Source organism: Eulemur rufifrons, chromosome 28 (genome assembly GCF_041146395.1).
Source record: "Eulemur rufifrons isolate Redbay chromosome 28, OSU_ERuf_1, whole genome shotgun sequence".
NCBI classification, from domain to species: Eukaryota; Metazoa; Chordata; class Mammalia; order Primates; family Lemuridae; genus Eulemur; species Eulemur rufifrons.
The window spans coordinates 70,717,683-70,743,426 of record NC_091010.1 but is presented as its reverse complement, the minus strand read 5'-3'; the positions used below and the strand labels follow the sequence as shown (position 1 = coordinate 70,743,426).

The 25,744-nt window shown below is 66.9% G+C and overlaps 1 protein-coding gene across 1 annotated transcript; it reads right to left on the bottom strand.

The window, feature by feature from the left end:
- Positions 1–3,820: 3,820 nt before the first annotated feature.
- PWWP2B (PWWP domain containing 2B) lies at positions 3,821–23,992 on the bottom strand. Its single transcript, XM_069460559.1, has 3 exons — positions 23,868–23,992; positions 15,899–17,549; positions 3,821–4,372 (listed from the first exon to the last, which is right to left on the bottom strand). Exons 1-2 carry the CDS (start codon positions 23,990–23,992, stop codon positions 15,917–15,919), a joined length of 1,758 nt encoding a protein of 585 aa, XP_069316660.1. The 3' UTR covers positions 3,821–4,372; positions 15,899–15,916.
- Between the last annotated feature and the right edge of the window lie 1,752 nt (positions 23,993–25,744).

The following is a 25,744-nucleotide window of genomic DNA, read 5'->3' as shown; positions in this document are numbered from 1 at the left end:
CCAGGGCCTGTCTGTTCCTGCCCGGCTGGGGGAGCTGAGGCCGGGGCTGCCGGTGGACAGAGGCCGGCAGGGGCTGCCCCAGTGTGTCCAGGAGGGCTGAGGTGTCCCTGACGCCAGGCAGCCGCCAGCACCCACACCTGGGGCACGGGGGGAGCAGCGCCCCAGGACGTGGGGGGCGGGGGGCACGGAGCTGTCCGGGGGGCACGAGCCCGGCCTGCGGACACACGTGTGCGAGCCCAGACACGCACCAGGAAGAATCGTGCGAAGGCCCACAGCAGGTGGGAGACTGCTGGACATTTTTATTTTCTTTTTTGCTTTTCTTCATTCTATTAATTTTCTACCAACAGGCGTTATTTTATAAACAGAGCAAAAGAAACCTTGCAGAGCAGCACGTACCTGGCCATGGCAGGGGGCTCCCGGCAGGATCTCGGCATGTCCAGGGCTTTGGGGGGTCCTTAAACCTGGTGGACGGGGGACCGGGAGCCAGCCACGGCCCGCCAGCCTCGGGCTCCCCAGCTGTGAGATGTCCCCGGCCCACAGCGAGGACCCCGTACACATCTGCTCTTCCCCGACAGCCCTCCTGTCCCCCTGGGAGGGCCAGGGCTTCGGGGGCCCCCTTGGGGTGTGCAGGAGCCCCAGCTGGGGGCCCAATGTGTTGGGGGGCCCTGGGCCGGGCGAAGAGGGGAGGCAGAGATGGGGGCTGGGGGCCCCCCAGTCTCACACTGCCCCAGACACCACAGGCCCAGCACTCAGGCCGGGCACAGTCCCCAGAGGGCAGGTGATGGCTCTGGGCCCAGGAGCCCCCACAGGCCTCGGCCACCCCAGCTTCCCTGCAGATGGGGCCTCGGGGAGGGGGCTGGGAGGCCGCAGTGGGTCCGCCCATGTGAAGCCCCGAGCAGGGCAGGGCGCAGGGGGGCTGGGTGGGGACCCCGGATGGCCGTCTGGCCTCCTCCGCCCGGATGAGGCCTGCTGAGCTCGGACGCCCCAGGCCCACAGCGGGGGCAGCGTCCACCCACTTCTACAGCCGCTGTGCCAGGGCCGTCCCCAGCGCTGCGCGGCGGGGGCTGCGCACCCCCCAGAGAGGGCTGAGCCCAGGGCTGATGGCACCAGGGCACCCAGGTGTCCCACCTGGACGTCACCAGGCCTGGGACCAGGGCCACGGTGTGCGCTCCTGCTCGGATCCTGCCCCGCGGCTGAGCACGAGCTGCCACGAAGCTGAACTGACAAGAACACACGCTCAGTTTGCTGCTTAAAGAAACAGCCAAAGACGTAAAAACATTTAAAAACTGCCTTCACTTTTAATTAGAATTGAGGAAGTATTACCGTCCCTCCGCCATGCCTGGGGCCGTGTGCACTCCAGCTGCCTCCCCGGGGTGGGCAGGTGGGGGACAGGGCCCAGCTCGGACTCCGACTCAGACCTCCCCAGCCTGGCGCCCCCTGCTCCGCCCCAGCCGAGGCCAGCCCACCCCACCTCTGGGCCAGTGGGCAGCCAAGGGGCCCTGTCGGTGTGGGCGTGGCCAGAGCCTGCTTCTGAGCAGGAACAGGTGACATCAGGAATGGGAGTGGTCACGAGGGACCCTGCCAAGGGAGGGACAGGCCCAGCCCTGAGGCGTCCACGTAAGGGGCCCTGGTTGTTTTGTCTTTAATTCCAGGACCCCTCGGAGCCGTGGGCCTGCGGGGGGTGTGAATCTCCGAGAGCGGCTGTGCCGTGTCCAGACTTTTCCCTGGATCATCTCACAGGACTAGAGCTCCCGGGATCCCCCCAGAGCTTCTCAGGGCAGCTGCTGGGGTCTCACGGCGTCCTGCACAGCTCGGTCTGGACGGACGGTGCCCACGCACAGCCATCTTGGGCCCAGACGAGGTCCTGGGGCCAGGGGTCAGCAGGTAAGGCCCAGGCACCCCGCTCAGAACTGCCGTCCTGGTGAAGGCCGTGTGCCGGGGCAGACCCACTGCAGGCCCCCTCCCCTCCCCCCAGCCCTGGGCCCCCAGCAGGGTGGGCTGAAGGGAGCTGCCTGGAGCCAGGAGCTTAAAGGAAGCCCCTCCCATGCTTTTGGGTGTCCTCAGGCTGGAAGGGTCCACCCTCCCCTGGGTGGCGGCTGGGCCCACCCCTCAGTCCCTGCAGGTCAGAGGGCCGGGGCTGGAGGTGGGTGCCGCAGACACCCTCAGCTGGCACAGGGCCGGCCCTCCCCCGCCTGCCTGCTGGAGATGGGGCTGTGGGTGCTCACGTGCAGGCCACGCCCACTCCGTTCATTCCCAGCAGAGGAACGTCACCCCTCCCCACGCAGGGCCCAGGCAGGTGCCGCCCGGCAGTTCCTGAAGATGCAGACTTCTCCCGCAGACAGCACGCGTGGATGCCACGGTCTGCTCAGGGTACACGTCTGCTTCCGAGGACACGAGCGTCCCCCACCTCAGCCCCCAGCATAGCCGACGTCTGTCCTGGGCTGTGTCCCCCAGGCCTGAGGGCCCAGTCCCTTTGGCCCAGGCAAACCTGGGAGCCGGCGTCCTTCCCTGGGGAGCCCCTGGGTGGAGGTGCAGAGGTTGAGGACCAGGTCCGGCTCCTGCCTGACCCCAGCGTGGCTGTGGCAGCCGACCCCACCCGCCTCGCAGGCCCTCAGGGCTGAAGACCAAGGCTGGGGTGCGGGTCCCCGCAGGGACTGGGCTCGGGCCTGGCTGCCACAGGCCCGGTGGCCGGGAGCCGCTGTGCCCAGGCCAGGCCACCCATGGCCTTTCGTCTTGGGGAGAGGCCTGTGGCAGCCAGGCCCGAGCCCAGTGAGGGTGAGCCCGGCCTGGTGAGACCCCAGTTTCCTGAAGGGGCTTTGCCATGCTTTGCAAAGGACGCCCTGCCGTCTCTGCCTCAGCGCCCTCCCAGATCCAGGCAGCGCCCAGCAGTGGGCGGGGGGCGCCCAGCAGGCAAGGCCTGGGCAGCGGGAGCTCAGCGCTCAGACCCGCCGCTGCATCCACGTGGGTGGGATGGTGGGGGCTGCCGTGAGCCTGGGAGGGAGCCCCAGGGTTGGGCTCTCCCAGCGCACGCAAGGCCCCTCCCCAAGGGTCGTCCCACTGTTCCCAGGACTCCTGGGCCCTGGAAGGTGTCAGGGCCCAGCGGCTGGACCAGGGTGAAATCGGGCTGACCGGTTTGAGGAGTCTCTGCTGCCACGAGCAAGCTTGAGACCCAATGCCCGCCCCCCCCACCCCGACCCCGTCAGCCAGACCACAGGGAACCTGTCCCTGGGGAGGGCCTTAAGACAGCCGTCGTCCCCACACGCTGAGGACAGTGGTGTCGTTAGAACACAGTATGTTCTAGCAAAGCCGTCACGTCTGGGATGGCCCGTGGCTCTGAGGGGGCAGACCAAGAAACCAGGGGGTGAGAGGCTCCCGCAGAGGGAACAAAGCGCGAAGACCCCGTGTGCGCGGCCGAGGGCTGTCCCTCCCCGGGAAGCGCAGGGGTCAGCCAGGAAGCCACGGTGGGAACGAGGGACAGGGCGACCCAGACCCACTGCCCTCCGGGCGCAGCAGCAGCACCGGGGCAGCTGGCCAGCGTGTCTCACGGTGACAGCGGCAGGGGCGGGGCCCTAATGTGTGCACCGGGGCCCTCCCCCCTCGCCAAGGGGCCTCCAGCTCCACGGCCGTGTGAACCAGCTGCAGAGCACGGAGCACCCTCAGCTTTCTAGTCTTGACATGTAAACTGAGAAAGGGAAGATTAATTTGCTTTTTGTTCTTTTCTTTCTTTTTTCTTTTTGGTCATTAACGTGACAAAAAGGGGCAAAAGGAACTCACTTACAGTAGAGCAAGTTTGTTTTCCTTTTAATGTTCAAGCCTGATTTCAGAGTGACAAGCCCCTCATACTCCACACACAACCGGTCACTTGTAGCAGCATCTCGGGGACGAGGTGGCCCTGCGGGCCGCACTGGGAGCCCGGGGGGAGATGTGGGTGGGCTGCCCCACGCTCAAGTGTACAGAGACCCCTTGCGCCGGGGCCTGGGAGGACCACCCCACACGTGCAATCTGGTTTTCCTGAAGCCTGCAGGTGGCTCCAGCCTGGGCACAGCCGTCGCCAGCAGCCCGCCGAGGCTGGGTGGTGGCCCTGTCCCTCCCCAGGGCCACCCAGCCTGGAGCAGCAGCAGCAAGCTCGGCACTGAGTTCCGGCCACTTCCCAAACCAGGAAAGCTGAGGACCGAGTCACGGGGATAAACACATTCTGGGAGAGGAGTGGCCGTGCTCGGGCCCTCCCTGGACACCTGCTCCTCTGGTGGCCTCGCGCCAGCTGACCGCCATGTCCGGCGTGTTCTGCACACAGCCGGCCACAGGCCACGGGGGTCCCTCGGACGGAGGTCAGAGGCTCCAGGACAACAGCCATGCCCTCATCGTCGGCGACCTTGGGGGAAACAGAAAGGTGCAGAGGTTACCTCGGGGTCAAGTGCTAGGGGACAGCTCCTGGGACTCAGAGCACTGGGCCAGGGCGCCCCCTTCGGGTCTCCTGAGCCGTCTCCCTCAGGCTCTGCGGCTCGCCGGGGACCCCAAGGCCTCTGGTGCCGTGGCCGGCCGTGCCGCGGAAGTGGCGGCTCTAGAGTAGTTCAGGGCCAGGACCACAGGACCAAAGCAGCCCACCCGCCCGACAGTGCTGGGAGGAGCTGCTGGCCTGGGCTCCCCGGCACTCAAGGTGGGGAACCTCGCGGTGCAGACACCCTCCTGCAGAGACGCTGCCCTGCACCTGGGCCCGGGGAGGGGCCCCAGCCTCCACTGGCCAGGCAGGTGCCTGGGAGGGGGTCCCTGGCTGGGGGAGGACAGATTTCCTACCCAGGCTGCAGGGGAGCCCCGGGTGCCAGCCCTGCTTCCGACACATCCCGACCCCACACAGGCCTGTCTGGTCACCCCCAGGCAGGAAGACCCGGCCGGGGGCACAGTCACCGCAGCCCGTGACAGCCCATGACTCTGGGCCGACCCTGTGCCCTGGAGAAGGCGGCAGAGCTTTTGGGGAAAGGAGCCCAGAATCCACCAGAGCGAATTCTCCACCTGCTGAGTGTGTGGTGGGCGGGGCAGGGAGGGCCCGGAGAGCACAGGGCACAGACCCAAGACCCCCAAACCCCGGCTGCCCCTCCCACCAGCAGGGGCGGTGTCCCCCTGGGACTCGCTCCGACCACCAGAGCGGGACAAGTGAGGTCTTCGGTTCCAGGCCCAGCCGGGAAGGCAGCTGCGGCTCCGGCTTTGCCGTGAGCTGTCACGTGAGGAATTCCTGCTGCCTGAGACCGCCATGCCGGGAGGGAGCCCAGCTGGCGCGAGGCGAGGCCCTGCAGGGGGTGTATGTGTATGTGTGTGAGAGAATGTGAGAGACTGTGTGTGTATGTGTTAACATGTGCATGTATGTGTGTGTGCGTGTTTGCGTCTGTGTCTGTGAATGTGTATGAAAATGTGTTTGCATGTGCGAGTGTGCATGTGTGTATGAGAGTGTGCATGTGTATGTGTTTGTGTACATGTGTGTGAATGTTAGAGTGGTATGTTTGTGAGTGTGTGTGTTTACATAGTGTGCATGTGTGTGTAAATATGTCAGAGTATGTATGTTTGTGAGACAATGTGAGTGTGTGAGTTTACATGTGCATGTGTGTGAAAGTGTGTGTGCGCATATGTGTAAATGTGTTACAGTGTGTATGTGTGCATGTATGTGTAGGTGTGTGCATATGTACCTGTGTGTGTATGTATGTGTTATGTGTAGGTGTGTGTTTGCATGTGTATGTGTGTATGTGTGAGAGTACATGAGCATATATGTGCATGTGAATATGTGTTTGCATGTGTACGTGTACATGTGTGCATGTGTGCGTATATGTGCGTGTGTAAATGTGTTAGTGTGTTAGCATGTGTGTATGTGGAGGTGTATGTTTGCGTGTGTGAGAGTGTTTGCATGTGTATGTGTGTAGGCATATGTGTGAGTACATGAGCATGTGTGTGAGTGTTATGTGTAGGTGTGTGTTTGCATGTGTGTTTGCATGTGTGTTTGCATGTGTATGTGAGTATGTGTTTGCATGTGTATGTGTACATGTGTTTGTGTGTGTGTTTGCATGTGTATGTGTATGTGTGTTTGCATGTGTGTGAAAGAGCACACACATGCATGCGTGTGTGTGTGTGGCCCTGGTCAGCCCCAGCTGCCCCAGCCAAGGCATGCGGCAGGTGAGGGGACCCACCTGGACACTCCGGCCCAGCCAGTGCCCCTGCTCCGCGCACACATGGAGTCATGGGAAACGACGCCGTGTGTCTGGGAGAACTTTGCAGCGGCAGCAACTGCGGCAAATCCCCAAGGCGCCCGCAGGCACTGAGCGCTTCCTCCCTCTGCGAGCTGGGTAGGTCAGCGACAAGACTAGGAAGCCAAGCAGACAAAAAACGGCTCTGCAGAGAGCAGAGCTGACAAGTCTACACCTTCACAATTACCTACATGGACAGGCTGCACCTGTTACTATAAACACCCATCTTGATTTAGCCAAAAAATATGCCCATGTGTCCGAGTGCTGAGGACAGGGGATTGAACGCTTGCAAAAGCTTCATCTCCCACAGGAAAAGTCCCATCAATAATGTCTGAATTGCAAACTCTGGAATCAAGAAACAGCAGGGTAAGCACATCATTCAGCAACATGAAGATACATTTTGCATCACATACGCTACATTACTTGAGGACTGTTTAAAATTTGAACATACATAACATTGATAAAAATAAAAGTGAAATGGAAAGAAACTGTGCTCAGGAACATCTAACTACCACGTGAGACTGGAACCATGGCCCTTCCCGGACCCGTCTGACCGGGCACAGGAGGCGGGTGGTCCTCGCGGAGGAACCGGCACTGACCCCCGAGCAGCTGCTGCCCCGGGCTCCCCCGATGTGGGGGGTCAGACCCCCAGGCCAGGCCCCCCACACAGCTGGGGGGTGCTTGCAACCCACCCAGGGGCCCCTCCGCACACACAGGCCTGGCGGTGGCGGCTAAACCCCAAGGAATCCTCTGTGGGAGACCAGCCTCCCCAGACCTTCCGGCAAGAGGCCGCCCTGGCCAGCGGGCAGCAGGGCAGGTGGACATCGGGGCGGCGCGGAGAAGACTGTGGGGCTGAGGAGGCCCAGGGACATGTCCTCCCGCCGCGGGCGGCCCGCAGCTGAGCTCGGCACACGGCACTCCAGCTGCAGAGCCACGATGCCGCCAGGCGGGCAGCCGCGCCAGGAGGGGAGGAAGAGGCGACTGTGCCCTCCCCTGCCTAAATGGGTCAGACCCCAAAGGTCAGAAAAGGCCCAGCAGCCGTGACGGCAGCAGGACGGATGGAAAACTCAGGGCTAGACCTGGCATGGTGACAGTCACCTCACGTGTCCCAGCTTGCAGAGAGTCAAGGCTCACGGGGATGGAAAACGTCCCCGACACAAACAGGAGGCTGGCTCTGGGCGCCAGGGTGGTCCCCATTCCCTGGCCCAGCAGCTCAGTCACAAGCACCCGTGCCCGGCGCAGCCCCCTGAGCCCGGGACGCACCCCCGGCTTCCGTACCGCGGCCAAGAGCTGAGGAACCGCAGATGACAGATGTCACACGTTCCCAGCGTCTCCAGAAGGGCCACGCTGTGACGTGGTGTGCCGTGGGGACTGGTCCTTGCCAAACACCACCGCAAAGACCTCTTGAAGGACCCCGCCAAGGAGACCCGTCGGCCCCACCTGGCAGGCAGGCCCACCCGGGGCACCCCGCACCCACAGCAAGGACCTCTGTTTAAACCCCGTGCACGCGAGCGCATGTGCGCACACGTGTGGGGACAGGAGTGCACGTGTTCCTGTGTGCGTGTGTAGGAGCGTGTGTGTCTGAGTGAGGGAGTGTAGGCGCATGTGTGTTCGCGCGTGTGTGCCTGCGTGTTTGCATGTGCACACGGAGCAACGACAGAAAGTCCGAGTCCCTCTGCCTCTGGGGTCCACACGGTGCGTAAATGTGAACCCACCTCACCACCCCACAGCCCAGCGCAGCCGGGGTGGCTCCCTGAGGCCCCGACGCCGTCCCCGCCCAGCGGCTCCCTCAGCCCTGCCGGGCGTGGCAGCGACTCCTGCCCGAAGCCACGTGGCAACGGTGGCAACGCTTCAGAACCGCAGGGCTTCGCTCTCTCAGGCCTGGAAGAAACTCCCTCCCGCCTGCAGATCCCACGTGGCGAGAGGAACAAGCCCGCTGTGAGGAGAGTTGACCAGGACTGGATCCGGTCACACAAGTGTCACCGTTGTGACAGCCTGTGGGCCCACCCCAGTCCGCGAGCCGACACAGGTCCGGGCTGGACAGACACCTGTGTCCCTGTGCCCTGGGGTCCCCTCCAAACCCCGGGGAGCTGCCAGGGCTGCGTGCCAGGCACCGGGGACTGGCCGTCTGGGAGGGTCACAGAGATGACAGGTGCCGCTGGCACGGTGGGGTCACAGCCAGCCCTGGAACAGCTCGTTCCTCCGCTTTCCGACAGAGAACGTGAGGGTGTGAAAGGGCTCAAAGGCGCCCGCGCTCTACGCCAAGGAACCGGCCGGGAGAGGATCACAACTGCCCGAGTTCCTCCCCACCAACAGCGGCGCGGCCTTTGGGAGCGTCGTTAAACATCCATCGGCCGCCACCTCGTGAGAACCGCACCCCACAGCCCAGAGAGGGGCAGCCCCCGTCTGGGCGGCCGCGAAGACGGCTTCCCTGTCCCTGCAGAAGAATCGCTGATGCAAAGGCTGAGCAGGGCTGGCCGCCACTCAATGTCTGTCCTACCTCCCGGGACAGCCCTTGTCCCCGGGTTTGCTCCCGGCCACCGGGAACTCCAGGACACAGGCGTCTCCGGAACCCGGAGGCCTTGGGGCCCTACCTGCCCGGGAGCCCTCGGACCCCCAACCTGGGCACGGGTGGGAGTCTCAGACTCACCCACTTCTGTCTCCGTGTCCCTGGGGCCCGCGGGATGCCGGCACCTCCCTGCCCAGCCATGCCTTCTCCATGGCCCAGACAGCCGGCAGCTCACGCCCGCCCAGGACGCCCGGAAAACCCGGCCACCAGAGACCGTGGACGGCCCCGAGCACTGGGGGCGGGAGGAAGAGCCGTCCCACGGGGTGGGGGACGGCAGGTGCGTGTGTGTGTGCCCGGCGTGGGGGGGGGGCAGGTCTCTGCTTCTGTCGGAATCACAGGACCAGAACGCAGACCCAAGGCCGCGGTGGAGCCTGGAAATGTCCCCGGAATCACAAAACGCAATGAGGTTTAAAAAAACTCAGGAATCTCTAGAACTGGAAAGCCCTGGAGACAGAGGAGCCTGACTGTGTTTCCAGGTCATGACAGCCGCAGAGAGAGGAACTGTCTCAGTGACGAAACACAGGCACCAGACACGACCCCAGAGGGCCCGGTCCCAGGACAAAACCATCTCCAAGGACGTCCCAGACTCTTCCCCCCGATCCCCCGCGGGTGACGCTGGCGGCCACCACTCCTGAGCGGGAGCCAGCGGTAGGGCTGTCATCCTACACCCATTACACTGTATTATAAAGTGGTATACAGAATAAATATTATTTAGAATGATATATGATGTCACACATATTAACTTTTACATATAAACACCCATAATTACGCTAATATCATTAAAAGCCAAGATTCTTGGCATAAGGAAAGAAAAGAGTAATTCCCAGCTCTGTGACCGGGAGGCTTAGAAACGCCCGGGAGCCCAGGAGCGATGCGAGCGCCCAGGCCGGTCCCTCCGGCGGAGCCTCCACGGGAGGCGGCTGCTCCCAGATCCGACGGCAGACGCACGGCGTGGCCGGGAGGATGTGGCGGGAGGTGAGGCGGCCGCGGGACTCGGGAGCCAGCCAGAGCCGGCTGACACGGGAAGGGGTGGCCCGAGCATCAGAGAACACGGGTTGGGTTCAAACCGCCAGCCGAGGTGACACACGCGTGCTGGGCTGGGAATCCACCGGCCTCTGCAGGGCTGGCCCGCGGTGCCTGCCGGCTCCTGTGGGCTCCGAGGCCAGGCCGTGAGGGCGCAGAGCCAGTTCCTCCGGGGGACAGTTCCAGCCGGTGAACGCAGCCGACGGGCGGCACTTGGAACCCCCGCGAGGAAGAGACCCAGTGAAACGGGCGCCGACGGTGGGCAAAGCCGGGTGGACACGGGTGGACCTCATGAGCACGGATTGGCCCGCGGCCCCAGACCCGCCACCGGCCCTGGGCACCAGGAGAGGGTGGCCCGGTGCGCAGGACCCGCCCAGCCCACGCTCGGACCCTCTGACCCTGGGGCAGGTCCCCATCCGGGGCCCCAAAGCCCGTGGGCTCAGGGTCGTGTATTTGGTGCTGGCGGGGGTGGGGGCGGTGCAGGCGCCCAGAGAAGCGCTGGCAGAGAAGCGCTGGCATTTCGGCAGGGGGGTGGCGGGGGGGGCGCCGGGCTAGGCAGGCACCGGTGGGTGGCGTGTGCAGAGGCCGCCCCACCTCCCCGGGCCCCTGGGCCCCTGGAAGAGCCACCCTGGCGCCTCCCGTGCACAGCCCCGCCCACCCACCTCGCTGCCGGGGAGGCGCGGGGACGGCTGCAGGAGCCAGGAGGGGGCTGGGCCGAGCCCCAGCAGCAGCCTTGGAATTACAGGCCTTAGCTTCCTTCTGGAACAAAATAATTACAGCCTTCACGAGGCAGCGACGCGGGACGTTGGCTGCAACCCGTCCTCAGGAGCCGGAGTCCATTTTTAGTCAGAGCCGGAGGCGGCGGGTTCGAGGCAGGCGGCCCAGGGGTGCTGTTCCAGCAGGGACCATGGGTCCCTGGGGACAGGACCCAGACGCTCGTCTCCCAGGGCGACCTGTACGCGCCACACTGCTCACGCGCTGGCCGACACCGTCGGGTGACAGGCGCCTTCCCCGGCACCGTGGAGTCTCCTGACCAGTATCTTCACTTCCCGGGAGAAATAACATCGTGAAGCTGAAATCACAGTGGCCCGTGGTGCTCCCAGCATGGCCTGCCTGTGCACAGCCTCCCCCGCACGGCAGCGGATCCTTCTGGAACAATGGGTCCCTCCACCACCAGCTGCCCCGTGGGTCCTCGGCCAGTCCCCCGTCCCCCGCCAGCCCAGGCCTTCCCTCCGCCCAGCGGGAGGCTGGGAGGAGACCAGGCCTTCCCTCCGCCCAGCGGGAGGCTGGGAGGAGACCAGGAGCTGCGTCCAAGGTGCTAAAACAGCCTCGGGGGATGAGGCACCGACAGTGTGGAGGTGCCTGACCCTGGAACCTGGGCACGTCCCCACCCCCACGCCACGTCCCCACCCCCACGCCACGTCCCCACCCCCACGCCACGTGTCTGCAGGAGCGATTAAAGTAAGGCCTTGAGATGAGCAGCTTCTCCCGCGTCATCCCCAGATGCCACCACGGCACTGAGGAAGTGAGGCCGAGACGGGAGTGACAGGGCCGAGGACAGCCTGGGGTCCTCAACATCTGTTGTACCCCTGAGGCTGCGGTGGCTTGTCACAGCGGCCACAGGGAACGGGCAGGACGCTGGCAGCTCAGTGGGCAGAGACCCGTGCTCCGGGCTACGGTGCGGGGCCTGTGCCGTGCGAGCCCCGGGACGCCCCCACCGGGCAGGCGGGGAAGGGCCGGGGCCACCCAGCTCAAGCGTCTGGGAGCCTGCCACGTCCCCCAGCCGCAGAGGCTGGGGCCCCGGGATGACATCCATCCTCCCTGCCCGGGCCCCCGGGCAGCCCAGAAGGTGGCTGAGGGACCAGGTGTCCCGTGGGCCCTCGCAGCTCCCAGACACCCGGCTGGGTGTGCCCTGCGGCTATGGCCCCTCCCCGGGCAGTCGCGGCCCCTCTGGGTTTGGCCCTCGCCATGGTGCAGGGTGGGCTGGGCCCCAACCCACCAGTGTCAGCCCCGGGCCTCCCTCCTGCCCCCCGCGCCGCACCTTCCCGCATCAGTCATGCTCCAAAGCCCCAGTCTCGGGAAGCCGCTCCGTGGGTCCCCTTCCCGCACTCTGTCTGGGGCTTCGTCCTGGCCCAGGCCAGGCCACGAGTCCCCACCCTGACCTGCCTCTGAGCTCCGACCCAAGATGCCTCCGACACAGCTGACTAGAGTCCGGGCCCAGAGGGTGGTCCTGGTTCCAGGAGCCCCCACCCACCCACGCACGAACCCGGCTTCCCCCAGCGCCCGTCACGCGCCCGTGCCTACAGCTGGGAGTTGCTTGTTATTAAGCTATCAGCTTTGTTTAAAGCTTTATTTTATTTTTAATTGACAAGCAACAATAAGACCACCGCACTCCTCTGCTTAACAGCAGCCCTGTGGTCAGGACAAGGCCAGGGTCTGCACCGCAGCCCACCAGGCCTTCAGCTCCTGCCTCCCCTGGTGGCATCCACCTCCCTCGGCCACGGCAGGTGCCTGCCATCCTCCTGTCTAGAGCACCCACCCCTGCACCCAGGAGCTCCTGTCAGCTCACCATTCAGAACCGGGCTCCGTCACCTCCTCCAGGAAGCCTTCCCGGATGCTCAGCTTCAAGGTCCTCTCTCCTCCCTTCTCTGCACTCCTGTGTGTGACGACGCACTGATGTAGGGACTGTGAGTCACAGCCCACCCCAGCCAGCAGGGCAAGGACTACAGTGACTCTGCCCCCCAGCCCACAACCAGCTGAGTGGCCCTCGGCACGGGGGTGGGGTGGCAAAGGGAAAGGCTGGGAGCCCAGAAAACAGGGCCAGGGGCCGAGGGCCCGGAGGCCAGGGTGGGAAGTCCCGGGGCCCCCACGCCTGCTCTGTCTGCAGGACAAAGCCCGGGCCGGCAGCCCCACCAGTGAGCCCTGCTCCAGACACCGTGCCCACCCCGAGCACAGCCTGACCCTCGCTCTGTCCCAGCCCCAGGGGTCCTGCTGGGCCAGAGGGGCGCAGTGTCACTCGGAAGGCGGCCGTAGACGGGTCCCTGACGACCCACGGTGCAGCCGCACTTGAGCCGGGGGGCCGACGAGGAGACCGAGCACAGCAGCTGTGACCAGCGGGGCTGAGGCCTCCGTTCCTGCAGCGGGAGGCCGGCCGGCCCCAGTGCACGGGGCGAGGCCCCGCCGGGAGGGCGCCTGCACCCGCCACACAGGACGACACGTACCCCGGGCGCCACCAGGCCCCAGCCCCGCTCAGGGGCTCACGGGCCGCAGGGCGTCCGCGCCGAGCCCACTCCTCGGCTGAGCCTGCAGCCCCCTGTGCTGGCTGTCACTGCTCCCTGGCGTGCGCTGTGGGCGGCACAGACACCCCAAACCTCGAGGAGCTGCTGGCGCTGGGCCAGGCCGGGCAGCAGAGACCCGGAGGACGACCTTCCCCTGAGGGCCACCCCCCCCCCCCCCCCCGGCCTGAGCTGTAGGACCCCACGCGGCCTCCTCCTCCTGGGAGGCGCCAGGTGCCGGCGCGCCCTCAGCTGGGCACAGCCACTGGGCCCCACATCTCACGCAGCCTCTGCTCGGGAAGCGCAGCCCCCCTCCCCCCAGACAGCAGGCCCAGGGGCTCCGCTGACACCTCAGCACACAGCTGCCCCCAGGGGACCTGCAACCCCACAGCCGCAGCCAGCTGAGCCCCAGCACGACCTCAGCTACCTTTGACCCTTAACAATAGGACCAAAAACCCAACCAGGAAAACACCACTTGGCGCTTCGGCGCCGAAAGGCCCCAGCACCCCACTCTCCAGGGCTGCGGCTGTGGGGGGCAGGGCCGGTCCTGGCCCAGCCCAGAGGGAGAAGCCGCCCCGTTGTGGGCACAGGCCCCCTGCGCAGGCAGGCAAACCCGTCTGGCTAGATTTTTCCTCTGCTTCCGGATAAACAAAGCCAGCCCTGAACCTACAAGGCCACATTCTCCGGCCAGGGGCTCCCTGCCAGCCGAGGCCTGGGCCTCCCGGGGCCACTCGCCTGGGCAGATGTTGCCGACTCACTGCCTGTCGCTGTCTGAGCCCCTGGAGCCACCGAGCCCGGTCACGGTGTGATGGCTGACTGCTCTCCGCGCCCTCGTGGGCTCTGGGCTCCCACGCAAGGGCGTCCAGGCCAGCCGGCAGCCGGCGGGCAGCGAGGCAGGACCCAGGAGGGCTCTGCCAGGCCAGTGGGACGCCAGTCACTTGACCTTTCTCCCAACCCCTCAGAGCTCACTGTCTACCCACCGAGGTTCCCTGGCGTGACACACTCCTCAACACGCCTGTTTGGCACCTGCCCCGCCCCCACACGAGGGCCTCGGAACTAACCAGAAACGGGCCTGGTTCAGGGGAAACAGGGTTTGTGCCCAGACTCCTGGGCACAAAGTGACGCACCTGTGTCTGGGGGAGGGGACGAGGCCAGGTCAGAGCCGGGCAGCCTGGGGACCCTGGGGACCTTCTCCCCACTGCCTCCTTTCTCCTGGGGCCCCTGGCGCACGTGGCACAGCAGCGAGGGCGCACGGGCCACCCCAGACCCCTCCCCAGCCAGAGGCTCAGGCCTGAGCACAGCCACCTGGGAAACGAAGGCCAGGCAGGTGGGTGGGCAGGCGGCGCAAAGGCCCTGAAGGTCGCCAAGCCAGATGGACAGCGGCTCTCAGTCCCCAGTCCCTGTGCCACAGGGTGACGCCCCCAACACCACAGGGTGACATCCCCAATGCCACAAGGTGACGCTCCACCACCACCGGGTGACATCCCCAATGCCACAAGGTGACGCCCCCAACACCACGGGGTGACATCCCCAATGCCACAAGGTGACGCCCCCAACACCACGGGGTGACATCCCCAATGCCACAAGGTGACGCCCCCAACACCACCGGGTGACATCCCCAATGCCACAAGGTGACGCCCCCAACACCACCGGGTGACATCCCCAATGCCACAAGATGACGCCCCCAGCACCATGGGGTGATAGCCCTGCCCATCTGGTGACCACAGACATGCCACAAGGTGACATCCCCCTGGCTGGGGGCACCCCCTCACCTCTGCAAGGGGTGATGCCCTGGCCACAGGGCCTCGGTGTGGGGCCTGGCTGGAGAGTCTACAAAGTCCCCCTGGGGGCTGGGCGTGGTGGCTCACGCCTGTAATCCTAGCACTCTGGGAGGCCGAGGTGGGCGGATCGTTTGAGCTCAGGAGTTCGAGACCAGCCTGAGCAAGAGCGAGACCCCATCTCTACTAAAAATAGAAAGAAATTATATAGACAGCTAAAAAAATATAGAAAAAATTAGCCGGGCATGGTGGCGCATGCCTGTAGTCCCAGCTACTCGGGAGGCTGAGACAGGAGGATCCCTTGAGCTCAGGAGTTTGAGGTTGCTGTGAGCTAGGCTGACGCCACGGCACTCACTCTAGCCTGGGCAACAGAGTGAGACTCTGTCTCAAAAAAACAAAAAAACAAAAAAACAAAACAAACAAACAAACAAAAACAAAGTCCCCCTGGGGAGAGGGGACCCGAGGGCCTGGCCACCGCAGAGCCTGCAGACGCGGGGAGCCCATCCGGCACCAGGAGGAAGCGCAGGGCCTTCGGGTAGGGCAGAGGCTCCCCTCCCCCTCCCCCTCTCCAGACGTGGACGGTGCCCACGGGCAGCAGGAGGAGACCCCGGCCCCTCTGGGAGGAGGTGAAGGTCTCTCCTTCAACGAGGGTGACAGCTGACACCGCCCCACCCGGCTCCCCCCAGATCAATCAAGTCCCTGTCTCCAAAAAGCTAATGGAAGAGTGAGGAACCTTTTACCGCTTTCCTTGGAAAGCATCTGCAAAACACAAACTGGCTTCAGGCTTGGAAGGAGCAAGTGGCGGGGGACAACTGGCCTGCTTTTAACGCACTTCTTCCATAAACCGCGGAGCCCAGGTGACGTTCCCAGTGAGGACAACCACGCTGTGCACGGTGCCCTTCGGCGCAGCCAGCAGGGGGCTGGAGCTGGGGGCACCAGGCTTCACGGGCTGCCGCGGGCCCCGGGTCTCAGGGCAGAGCAGAGGGACAGCCAGGGGCGGAGGTCACCTGCTAGCTCACTCACCTGCTCGGGGAACCAAGGTTACGTCTCAAACTGGGTTAAGAGCTCCCTGATCTCTGGGGCCACGTGTCGCGCGGCGTTTGCGGCCTCGGTTATGGCTTTCCGATACATCCCTTTCTTCTTACGGTTAAACCGCAGTTTGAAAAATTCAGAGAAAGGGGAGAGTTTCGAGATGGACAAGAACGACGTAGTTGGAGAACCAAACCACGAGACTTGCGCTTCCTGCCAAGAGGGCTCTCCGTCCTCCTTCTGGCCGAGGCTGATGTCAAGGACACGTGCTGGCCACCAAGGGAAACCACGGATCTTACCCCACACGATGTCCCCCACGGCCAAGGTCCTCCCGTCCTCCGTGATGCACTGGGAGACACTCTGCGTGTGCAGCCGCACCGTGAGGGGCGGCACCGTCTGGGAAGCCTCTCTGGACGAGGACGGCACGGACGCCCCGCTGCCGGGCGAGAGGTCACCCGTGTCTGGCGACGTCACTTCCGAGCTGGACGACTTGGCCTCGTCCAGGCTGTCGCTGCTGCACCCCGACTCGCTGGCGCAGCCCGTGCGCCCCTCGGGGCAGCCGACGAGGAAAGCCAGGCCGCCCCGGCCCTGCTGGCCTTGGGGACACCTCTCGAAGTCCTCATCCTCCCCGGAACTCCCGGAGGACGAGTCCGCCAGCCCGCGGGCAGGGCCGGGCCGGCAGCCGTTCAGGTCCTCCACCAGCTCGGCTCGGTACAGGGGCTGGCGCTCCCCGTCCCCCGGGCGGCGGGGCTTCAGGCGGATCTTGGGAGGTGGCAGGTCTGAGCTGGGAGGCACGGGACGCGTCAGCTTCAGCTTGGGCACGGAGGCCGAGGGCCCGCCAGGTGGCCTGTCCCTGGGCTCGGGGTCCCTCAGCGCCTCGGGCTCTGGGCCGCCGTCCTGTGGGGCCTGCGGGGGGCGGAAGGGCTCCAGGGAGCCGTGCACGCGGGAGGGGATCTGGACCACCTCGCCCTTGCCCTGCGGCGTGCTGTAGGAGATCCTGATGACCGGGCTGCGCTGCACCTGCTCCGCCGGCGCCCTGTCCTCCTCCCGCCGCTCCCGCTTGCTCCTCCTCGCGGCGACAGCGGCCACGGGGTCACCTTCCTCCTCCGGCTCCTGGGGCTCACGGGGCTCCCTGTCCGGGCCGCTGCCCAGCCGCCTGCGGGCCCTGGGGGCGGCCGGGGGGCCGGGGCTGGCCGCCGTGGCCTCCGGGGGGCTCAGGGTGCGCTTGCACTTCTCGCAGAGCACCCGGCGCGGCCGCAGGCGGATGGTGCTCAGGATGAGCCGCCCGGGGTCGCGGTTGCGGGACAGACGCCGCCGGGTCCTCTTGATGGTCCTGGGGGGCGGCTGGGGCACCCACTGCTTGTACGTGTTCCGCAGCCAGAGCGGGTGAGGGAAGGGGGCGCCTTCAAAGTACGGCGGGATCGGGCCCAGGCTGCCGGCGGGCAGCGGCGGCACGAGGGGCGGGGGCAGCTCGGGGCCGGCGGTGTCCTGGTGCTGGTCCGGGCGGGGGGGAGGCGGGGAGCCGGGCCCCAGCTGCATCACCTCTCCGTCCCGGTCCTCGGGGGCCCGGCCATGGCAGCTCCTGGCCGCGGGGTCGTCACCCTGGGGCAGCGGAGCGGACGGGGGCAGGGCAAAGAGGCCGGACCTGCAGGGAGACAGAGAGCAGACAGGTGAGGCCCCACGGCCGCCCCCTGCCCGTCCTCACTGCAGGGGGCCCGGGCCCTGTTCCCGCCCAGAGCAGTCGTGAGCCCCGTGTGCGACCCGCCTTGGGCACCCCAGGGAGATCATGCGTGTTACAAGGTCCCGTGGCAGCAGCCCTGAGGAGGCCACTTCTCTGCTCTCACAGAGACACGGAGCATCCAGACCTCAGTCGTGACCATGGGGGAGGTGGGCTCGAAGCTGGAATGCTCCAGAAGCCTGAGAGCAGGCGCTGTGGCTCGGAGATGCGGCTGGCCTGTCCTTGGCGGGGGTCCAGCCACCCTGTGGCCAGTGGCCCTGGGGCCCCCAAACCAGCCCTGGCTCCCTCCTAGGGCTCAGCCTTTCCCTCCCCTCCGCTCCTTGGGGCTGGGGCCTCAGGGAAGACTTCCGACCCCCCAAGCTTGCCCCTGGCGGGGGGACCCCTGCGCTGCAGGACCAGGGTCCCAGGTGCTGATGCGTGTCTGGGGTAGGGACCTGGCGTGGCCCAGAGCCAGGGCCACAGGGTCTGCGGCACAGAGAGCACGGGGACTGGCCACCAAGCCAGAGCCCTCCTGGGCGCCGCTGCCTCCCGAAGGCCCAGGCTCCTGCAGTCGGCCCAGCTGTCTCGCCCTCAGGTGCGCCTCGTCCCCGGGCCCTGACCACCCCCAAGGCCCTGCCGCCTGCCTGGCACCCCCGGCCCCTCCACTCCTGCAGCTCCAGGAACAGGCCGCGGAGCAGGCCCCTCTGGCTGGGGTGGCACCCACAAGGCCACATGACCCAGGGTGAAAGGGCACAAGACAGGAGCCCCCACCTCCCGGGGACCCACAGCTAAGGCGGAGCAGAGCAGCGGCCCCCAGGCTGCCCGGCAGAGACACCTGCCCGACTAGAGCCTGTCTCTCTCCCGGGACGCGCTGGGCCAGCAGCCACGTGAGAGGCGGTGGCTTCGGGGTTCTGCAGTCGCCTGCGGGGGTGGGGGGCACCTTCCCGCACATGCTCACTCCTGAGGCCCCAGTGCCGCGAAAGCCACCGAGTCACATCTGGCCTGACGAGCCGCTCAGTGCACCAGCGAAACACAGGCGCTGCCTGGTCTAGACTCTACGTGTGTCTTCAAAAGGGAGCACGTACAGCTTTCAACAGATGTGTTAATTTTTAAGACTGCTTTGGCTAAAACACAGAGAAAGAGACAGGGACAGCGAACAGAGATGACGGTAGCCACCCCAGCGTGTGTGAATAAAGTTTTATTGGTACACAGTCTTGGCGCCACAGTGGCGGCGGAGCTCGCAAGACAGGCACGGTGTGACCAGCCAGCCAGTGACATTCACCATCGCGCCCCCACAGGAGAACCTTGCCGGGTCCAGATGTGGAGACAAGCCCCTGCCCAGAGCTGGCACCGCCCCCGCCCGGCTTCCAGGCTGGTGTCCCAAGGCCCCTGGCCCCCGGGCTGGGAGTGGCCCCACGACCGGCTCATTCTCCTCCATGGGCCCCACATGGGCACTTACAGCAGGCCGAGAACTCAGGACTCAATTTGTGTGCGCACACAGGCACACGCACGAAGGCACACACGCACCCTGAGCTCCCGGGCGCAGGCCACTGCCCTCCACACAACCCCTGCGCCCGCAAAGGAGCCCCCACGAGGGATGCGGCTGGGAGACGAGGGAGGCCCAGCCCCAGGGAGCAGCAGGGCCCTTGCCTGGGGGTGCCGGCCAGGCCTGCAGAAAGCCCCAGGGTGCCCAAGGCAAACTCAGCTCCCTTCCCCCACAGCAGGAGCATCTGGACGCCAGAAAGTCACCCGGCAGACTGGCCAGGCTCTCAGGGTGCCACTGGGTAGACCCCTGCCCCCGCCAGGGTGGGCAACGCGGCACCCTGGCTGCACGGGGCTGGGGGCTGGGGCGAAGGCACAGGAGCCTCCAGCAGGGACAGGGACAGGGCAGCTGGCCAGGCCTGCTGGGGCCCAGGAGAGCAGGTTGGCAGAAGCCGCAGAAGCCGCAGCCTGGACACCAGGGCGGCTCCTCCGCCAGGGCCACACGACGGGAGCCTGCCCCTCCGTGGGCCCCTGACCCCGGGAGCCCCCGCACACGCGGGTCTGGCCCCGTCCCAGGCGGATCAACCTGGAAGCGGCCTGGGCCTCCCGCTTTCCCCTCTGTGGCCCAAGTGGCACCACTGTCCCCAGCACCCGTGCCCAGGGACCAGGGAGGCCGGCCCTGCAGACGTGGCCTGTGACCCTGGCAGGGCAGGCGGCCGCACTTCCTTCCTGGAGCTGCCGCCCGGCCCAGGCCACACCCCGCCTCGCCCGGTGGGTAAACAGGGTGGGAACAGCTCAGTCCCCAGGCAAAGCCAACAGCAGGTGCCCCGGACAGCTGGGACATGGCTCCCTGCAGCCCTAAATCAGCCCCGCCAGGCACAGGTCACCACCACTCCTGTCTTGCAGACATGCCAGCGAGGCTGAGGGACCAGGAACGCGCCCCCAGCTGGGCGGGTCTCTGCCCCAGGCACAGGGCTGCCGGCACAGGAAGAGCCTCCGCAACTTGCCTGGGCCTGGGCACAGCCCGGCCGCCGTGGCTCCCACAGCGCTGGCTCCTCGGCAAGGCCCCCCAGGGACAGAGGCCCCGCTGGCCTGGCAGTGCCCTACAGGGCACGCCACGGGGCTCAGCAGGTGAGAGGGCTGGTGGCCCTGGAGCCAGCCAGGGTCCCCGCTGGGCTCCCAAGGCCCTCAGGTGGGCGCAGCCCTGGGGGTGGCGTGCCCTACCCGTGGGTGGAGGGAAGGCTCACGGGGAGGGGCCCTGGGGACCGGGGGGGGGGGGGTGACTCACCGTGGGAGCACCTCAAGCTCCAGGCTGGCCAACATCTCCATACACAAAACTGAAAGGACCCAGAAATAACCTCATACAGTATTTCGGGAGCTCGGTGGGGGCAGGGCAAATGACCTCTGCTCTGAGGAAAGGCTGGGGAAACTGAGGCAAGGAGGAGCAGCCAGGAGGCTCTAATGGGGGCCAGACTGCAAAACAACAAGGACAGCAGCACCACCCCTAATGAGCTGGGGGTCAGAGCCCCCCAGGAGACCCCTCTGGACGACGCCATGGCGTCCCAGCAAGGACACGCAGCCCTGGACCACCAAGTCCTCAGCTCGCCACGGCCCCCGGCCTCGCCTAGCTGTCTGGCCCAGCCCCCCAGAGCAGCCCAGGCCTGAGGCCAGCCCCGGCCAGGAGGGGCGCAGCCCCGGCCACCCTGGAGATCCCTGGGCTGCTGGCACCCAAAGGGCAGCTGCCTACGCTTCAGTCCATTGCCCTGCTGTTGCCTGAAGAGGTGGGGAAAGCATGGCTCCTGGAACAACCGTGCGGCCACCCAGAGCCGGGGCGGGGTGTCGGGGAGCTTGTGGAAACCTCCCCACGCAGCCCCAGGACAGCCTGAGCGCACACGCCCAGGGCCCCACCTCGGCTGTCCACCTGCAGCCTCCCCACAGCCCTGCAGACAGCCGGCCGCAGGGCTGGAACCCCGGGGGGCAGGGGCAGGGCGCTGGCCAGGCCTGCTGGGGCACAGGGGCCTCCGGGGGCCACCTCTGCTCCGGGAGTCAGGACAGCAGGTTGGCAGAAGCCATGGGGGCGGCCCCTCCCCAGGGCCAGAGTCGAGCCTGGACCCCCCACTGCGGGCACTGACCCCTGGAGCTCCCGGCAGGGCAGCTGCGCCAGCCGCATCACCGGCCTGGACTCCGAGGTTTATGAGCCGTCAGTGTCACCCTTCTCTAAGCTCTCTGGGGCGCCCCCGCCCCACACCCTCGACCCACTCAGATGCCACATCCTTGGAGAAGCTCCCAAGACCTGCCACATGGGCCAGGGCTCCTGGTGTGCCCGTCTGTGACACATGGGTGCCTTGGTCCCCCTAGCTCCCTGAGGGCCGGGAGCACATCTTACCACCGCAGCCCCTGCCCAGAAGGGCCTGGACCAGGCGCTCGCCTTGGTGGCCATGCACACCCTCCCAGCAGCAGCCGCCGGCAGCGCAGCTGAGCCTCCACCCTGCACAGAGGTCAGGGTGGCTTCTGCCGGGGCACAGGCAGTGGCTGGCCAGGATCTTGGCGGGCTGGGATGTGGGTCGCAGGGGACGGCACCCTCAGCAGGCCCGAGACTCAGGAGGGCGGAGGCACTCGGCGCCAGGCCAGGCAACTCCACTCACCCGAGACGTGGGCCCGGGCCCTCTGCAAACAAGGAGAGGACACCGTCTCCCAACCCGTCACCACCAGTGCTGGGCGCCCCTGGCAGCCCTCCCACCCAGGAGCCTGTGTGCATAGGGCCCTGGTGACACCCCGATCCAGCCAGGGCAACACCCACAGTGACCAGTTACGGCCTGGGGAACCCAAGCCACCAGGCCCGCATCTCAACGTGGGGAGCTGCTCCTACTGTCCCCCACACACGCCCGCCCACCTGTGACGCCCCAGCAACGGCGCCCTCCAGCCCTGAACAGACGCGGCAAGATGCCCTTGACTTTGGGACCCGCAGGTTCCTCTGAGGTGGGCGGAAGCTCTGCAGCTCCTCCCTGCCCGTCAGCGCCCACACCCAGGGACGGGGCCTCCACTGTCACATACAGGGACAAGGGCAGGCACTGGGCACTGAGAAGCTGGCACCCAGAAGGCAGGTCTGCACCTGGCCCCGGGCCCTGTGGCCCGAGCAGGGCTGTCAACATCAGCACCGAGACTCAGAGAACTGAGTGGGCGGCAGCTGGGCAGGGGCAGTTTCAGGACCAAGCCTGGGAGGGCCAGGGCTGGGGCCAGGCTCATCCCCACACTCTCCGGAGGACAGGGCCAACCAAAGCCAGGCAGAGCGGGGCCCACCGAGGCCCGGCCCCCGGCTCTGTGGGTGGCTCTGGTGACAGGCAAAGGTGGCTGCCGCAGGGTTGACACCCACGCACCTACAGCTGCCAGTTCCCACGAGGGGGTCCCAGCAGGCTGGCTTCTTTCCGCAGAGCTGAGGGGAGGCGGGAGTGTCCGGGCCTCTGGACTCACGGGGAGCCCCCCACAGCCTCTGCAGACAGCCCAGTCACAGGTCGGGGGCTGCTGGGCCACCCTCGTCCTGAGTCAGGGAGCCCAAGAAATGGGAAACCTCTGCTATAAGTGCCCCCTCCAGGAGCAGAGACCAGACAGAGCTGTGTGAGCAGACAAGGTGCGCTGGGGACCCAGCCCAGCCCTGCCTGAGGGAGGAAGCTGCAGCCATCCTGGGGGGTGGCGGGGTGTTGCAGCTCCCAGGTGACTGCTCTGCAGCCCGGGTGTCCCACCACGCACTCCGGTGGTAACCAACACAGAGCGAGCAACAGTCACACGGGAGGCCATATGTTAAATCACATGACTTGTGCATAAATGGCTTCTGGCACATCTAATGAAGAGATAATGTCAGCAAGATAATTGTCAAAGCAGGACGGTCCTCCCGGCTACATCCATGCCACCCGGGCAGAAATCTGGGCTTCACTGATGGGGAAAGTTGGGCCTTTGAAAGGGGAGCCGTTTACTGCTCCCAGCTTCAAAATAAAGCCGGCAGGAGCGCAGAGACTTCGCAGCCTGATTAATGCCTAATCATTTATCTGGCAGCGACAGCTCAGCGCCATGTGACACGGCATCCAGGAGGCTCTCGTCCCTGCTGCGTGAGTCCCTGCAGGGAGCACAGGTGCTCCCAGGAAGGCTGGCCCAGCCGCCCTCCACCAAGGACCCCAGGGCTCGGCGGGACGCACCGCCGCTCCTACAACTTGTGTCCTCTCCCTGCTCCGTGACTCAGGCTCTTCGGCCTTGAACAGTGTTTTAAAACCCACCGCTGGACATAACTGCTCCGGCCAATCCGAACCTCGAGCCCGAGTCCCTCCCGGGAGGCGGGGGGACCCCCGCTTGTTCCTGACTGACAGGGCCAGGCCATCGCGCATCCGACCCCCTTTAACCGACGACAATTTTGCAAACAGCCGAATTCAACAGTGCGTCTGAACAAAGAAAAGTGCGTTAATTATGGCAGATACGCGGAGTTCAGGGAGCCCGGCGACATGCGGGGACACGCCGCGCGCGGGACTCCGGCTGCCCGCACTCAGCCCCGCACGGCCGCCCGCTCCCCCGCCCCGAGAAGTCGCGGCGACTTTTAGCCACTTTTGCCCCCCCGAGTGGCGGCCGCGCTCGCGTGCCCCAAAACCGGGCTCCGGGAAACCGAAAGCGGGCGCCGGGGCCGCGCCGCCCCGCCCTGGGCCGGTCCCAGGTGCCGGGCCGGCGGGGGGTGCCCCGGGGGTTCCCGGGGGGGCTGTCCCGGCCTGCGCCCCCGCTCACTTTTTCGTGCAGTCCAGCAGGATCCCGGCGAAGCTGCGCTCGCCGCAGCTCACGGTGACCACCAGCGCGCCGTTGACGACCTGCTCCACCCGCACGGGCAGCCGGCAGCCGGCCCGCGGCTCCATGCTCCGCGCCGCGTCCCCAGGCCGGCGGCCCCCGCCCCGCCCCCGCCGGGTCAGCCCCGCGCGTGACGCCGCCCGGCGGCCGCCTGACGTCACAAAGCTCCGCTCCGGCCGGGCGGGCCGGGCCGGGGGCTGCGCTCCGGACGCCGGGAGGGCGCGCGGCCGTGTCCCCGGCGAGCCCGCGCCTGCCTGCGGCTCCGGCCGGGAAGCGCACTGCGGAGCCCGCGGCGTGGGCAGGGGCGTGCGTGCAGCCTCCCGACCGCGCCGCCCAGGAGCGTGCCCGGGCTCAGGGGCACCGGGAGCCGCAGGGGACACTGCCCTGGCCCTTGCCCGGGGCCCATCCCCCATTCCCCTGCCCGGGGGCCTACCCCGGGGCCCCTCCCCCTTCCCAGCCTCGGCCCTGCCCTGGGGCCCCGCCCTCCCTGCCCCCCACCCCGTCCCGCGTCCCCCGCCTCCGGGTCCAGCGCCCCGGTGTCCCGGCAGCGCCCCCGCGCAGGGCTCTGGTGGCTGCCGGGCACTGCGGGGAGGAGGTCCCCGGCGGCGCGCGTAGGAAGCCGGTCGGGCCGGGCGGAGGAGATGCGGCGCCGAGGGGGCCTGGCCGGCGCCCCGCCGCGGCCTAGTCTCGCCCTCGCCGCGTGGGGCGGGACACAGGGCCACCCCCGTGTGCTCGGCGCCTCCTCGGGCTACAAGAGGGTGGCCCAGCTCAAGGCTACCCCGGGGTGGCCGGCACCAGGGTCGGGGAGGGTAACTACGTCTGGAGGTCTCGCGCGCGTCCCCTCGGTGGCTTCGGGCCAGTTTACAAAGGAAAGAGCCGCCTTCCCCCAGCCAGAGGGGCGCCCCAGGGCGCAGCCCGGCCCGCGGGGACTGCAGGTGAGTGGAAGGTGGACGCCGGACCCCCAGCCCGGACCCCCGCAGGCGCCCTGCTCCCCAGACTTCCCCAACGACGAGCGTGTCCACAACAGACTCTGGGGCGGGCCCATAATCGCCGCCCCCGGGGCCGGACCTCTAGCAGCGACCTTGGCCCCAGGCCAAGCCCTTAAGCCTGGCAGTGCTGGGCGGGGCTGGGGCCAGGGCAGTTGGCCTGACGACCCGACGCTGCCCGCCCGCCGGCTCCTGCCCCTCCGAGGCCACGACTGCCCCCACCCCTCCCCGGCTCAGACCTGCGCCGGGGCCGCCACCCCTGGCGCTGCCGGGGACAGTCAGGGCCCTGGCGCCGCTGGGCTTCGCCCTCGCCCTGGCTGAGAAGGCACCTCCACATGGCACCGCTCCAGGGTCAGCCAGCCCCTCCCCACGGGCCGCCAGGCCCCCGGAGGAGCCTGATCGCAGCCTGCCCGCTCCAGAGCTGGGTGGGGCTGACTTTGGAGGAGAAATGCCTGGCAGCAGGGGTCCCCCAGCGCTGTCTGAAGTTGCGGGGAGAGGCCTGGCCGGAGGCCACCCACCTGCTTTGCACAGGCGCCAGCCAGCAGAGTATCCCTTCGTGCATGCTGGAGATGCCTGCCGGGCTCCGCCCCCCTGGGCATGGGCACAGCACCAGGGACCACAGGGCCCGGGTCTGCATCCGCTACCAGGGTAGTGGGTGTGGGTGGGGTGGCCCAGGAGTGCCATGGGGACCTGCCGCTTGAGCAGCAGGTATCCATCCGCAGAGAGGCCCCGCGTGGAGTGCGCCTCGGGCAGGCGGGCCGCGTAGGTCTGCGAGTGGTCAAGGGCCCACGGGTGGGCGCTGGGGGGCAGACAGGAGAGGCCTCTGGAGGGTAC

Bases quoted from the DNA above. Each gene is read 5' to 3' on its own strand.
- PWWP2B (XM_069460559.1), bottom strand. From the start codon at position 23,992: ATGGAGCCGCGGGCCGGCTGCCGGCTGCCCGTGCGGGTGGAGCAGGTC. The intron at 17,550-23,867 runs GTGAGCGGGGGC...GTCTCCCTGCAG, and splicing joins CTGCTGGACTGCACGAAAAA to GTCCGGCCTCTTTGCCCTGC.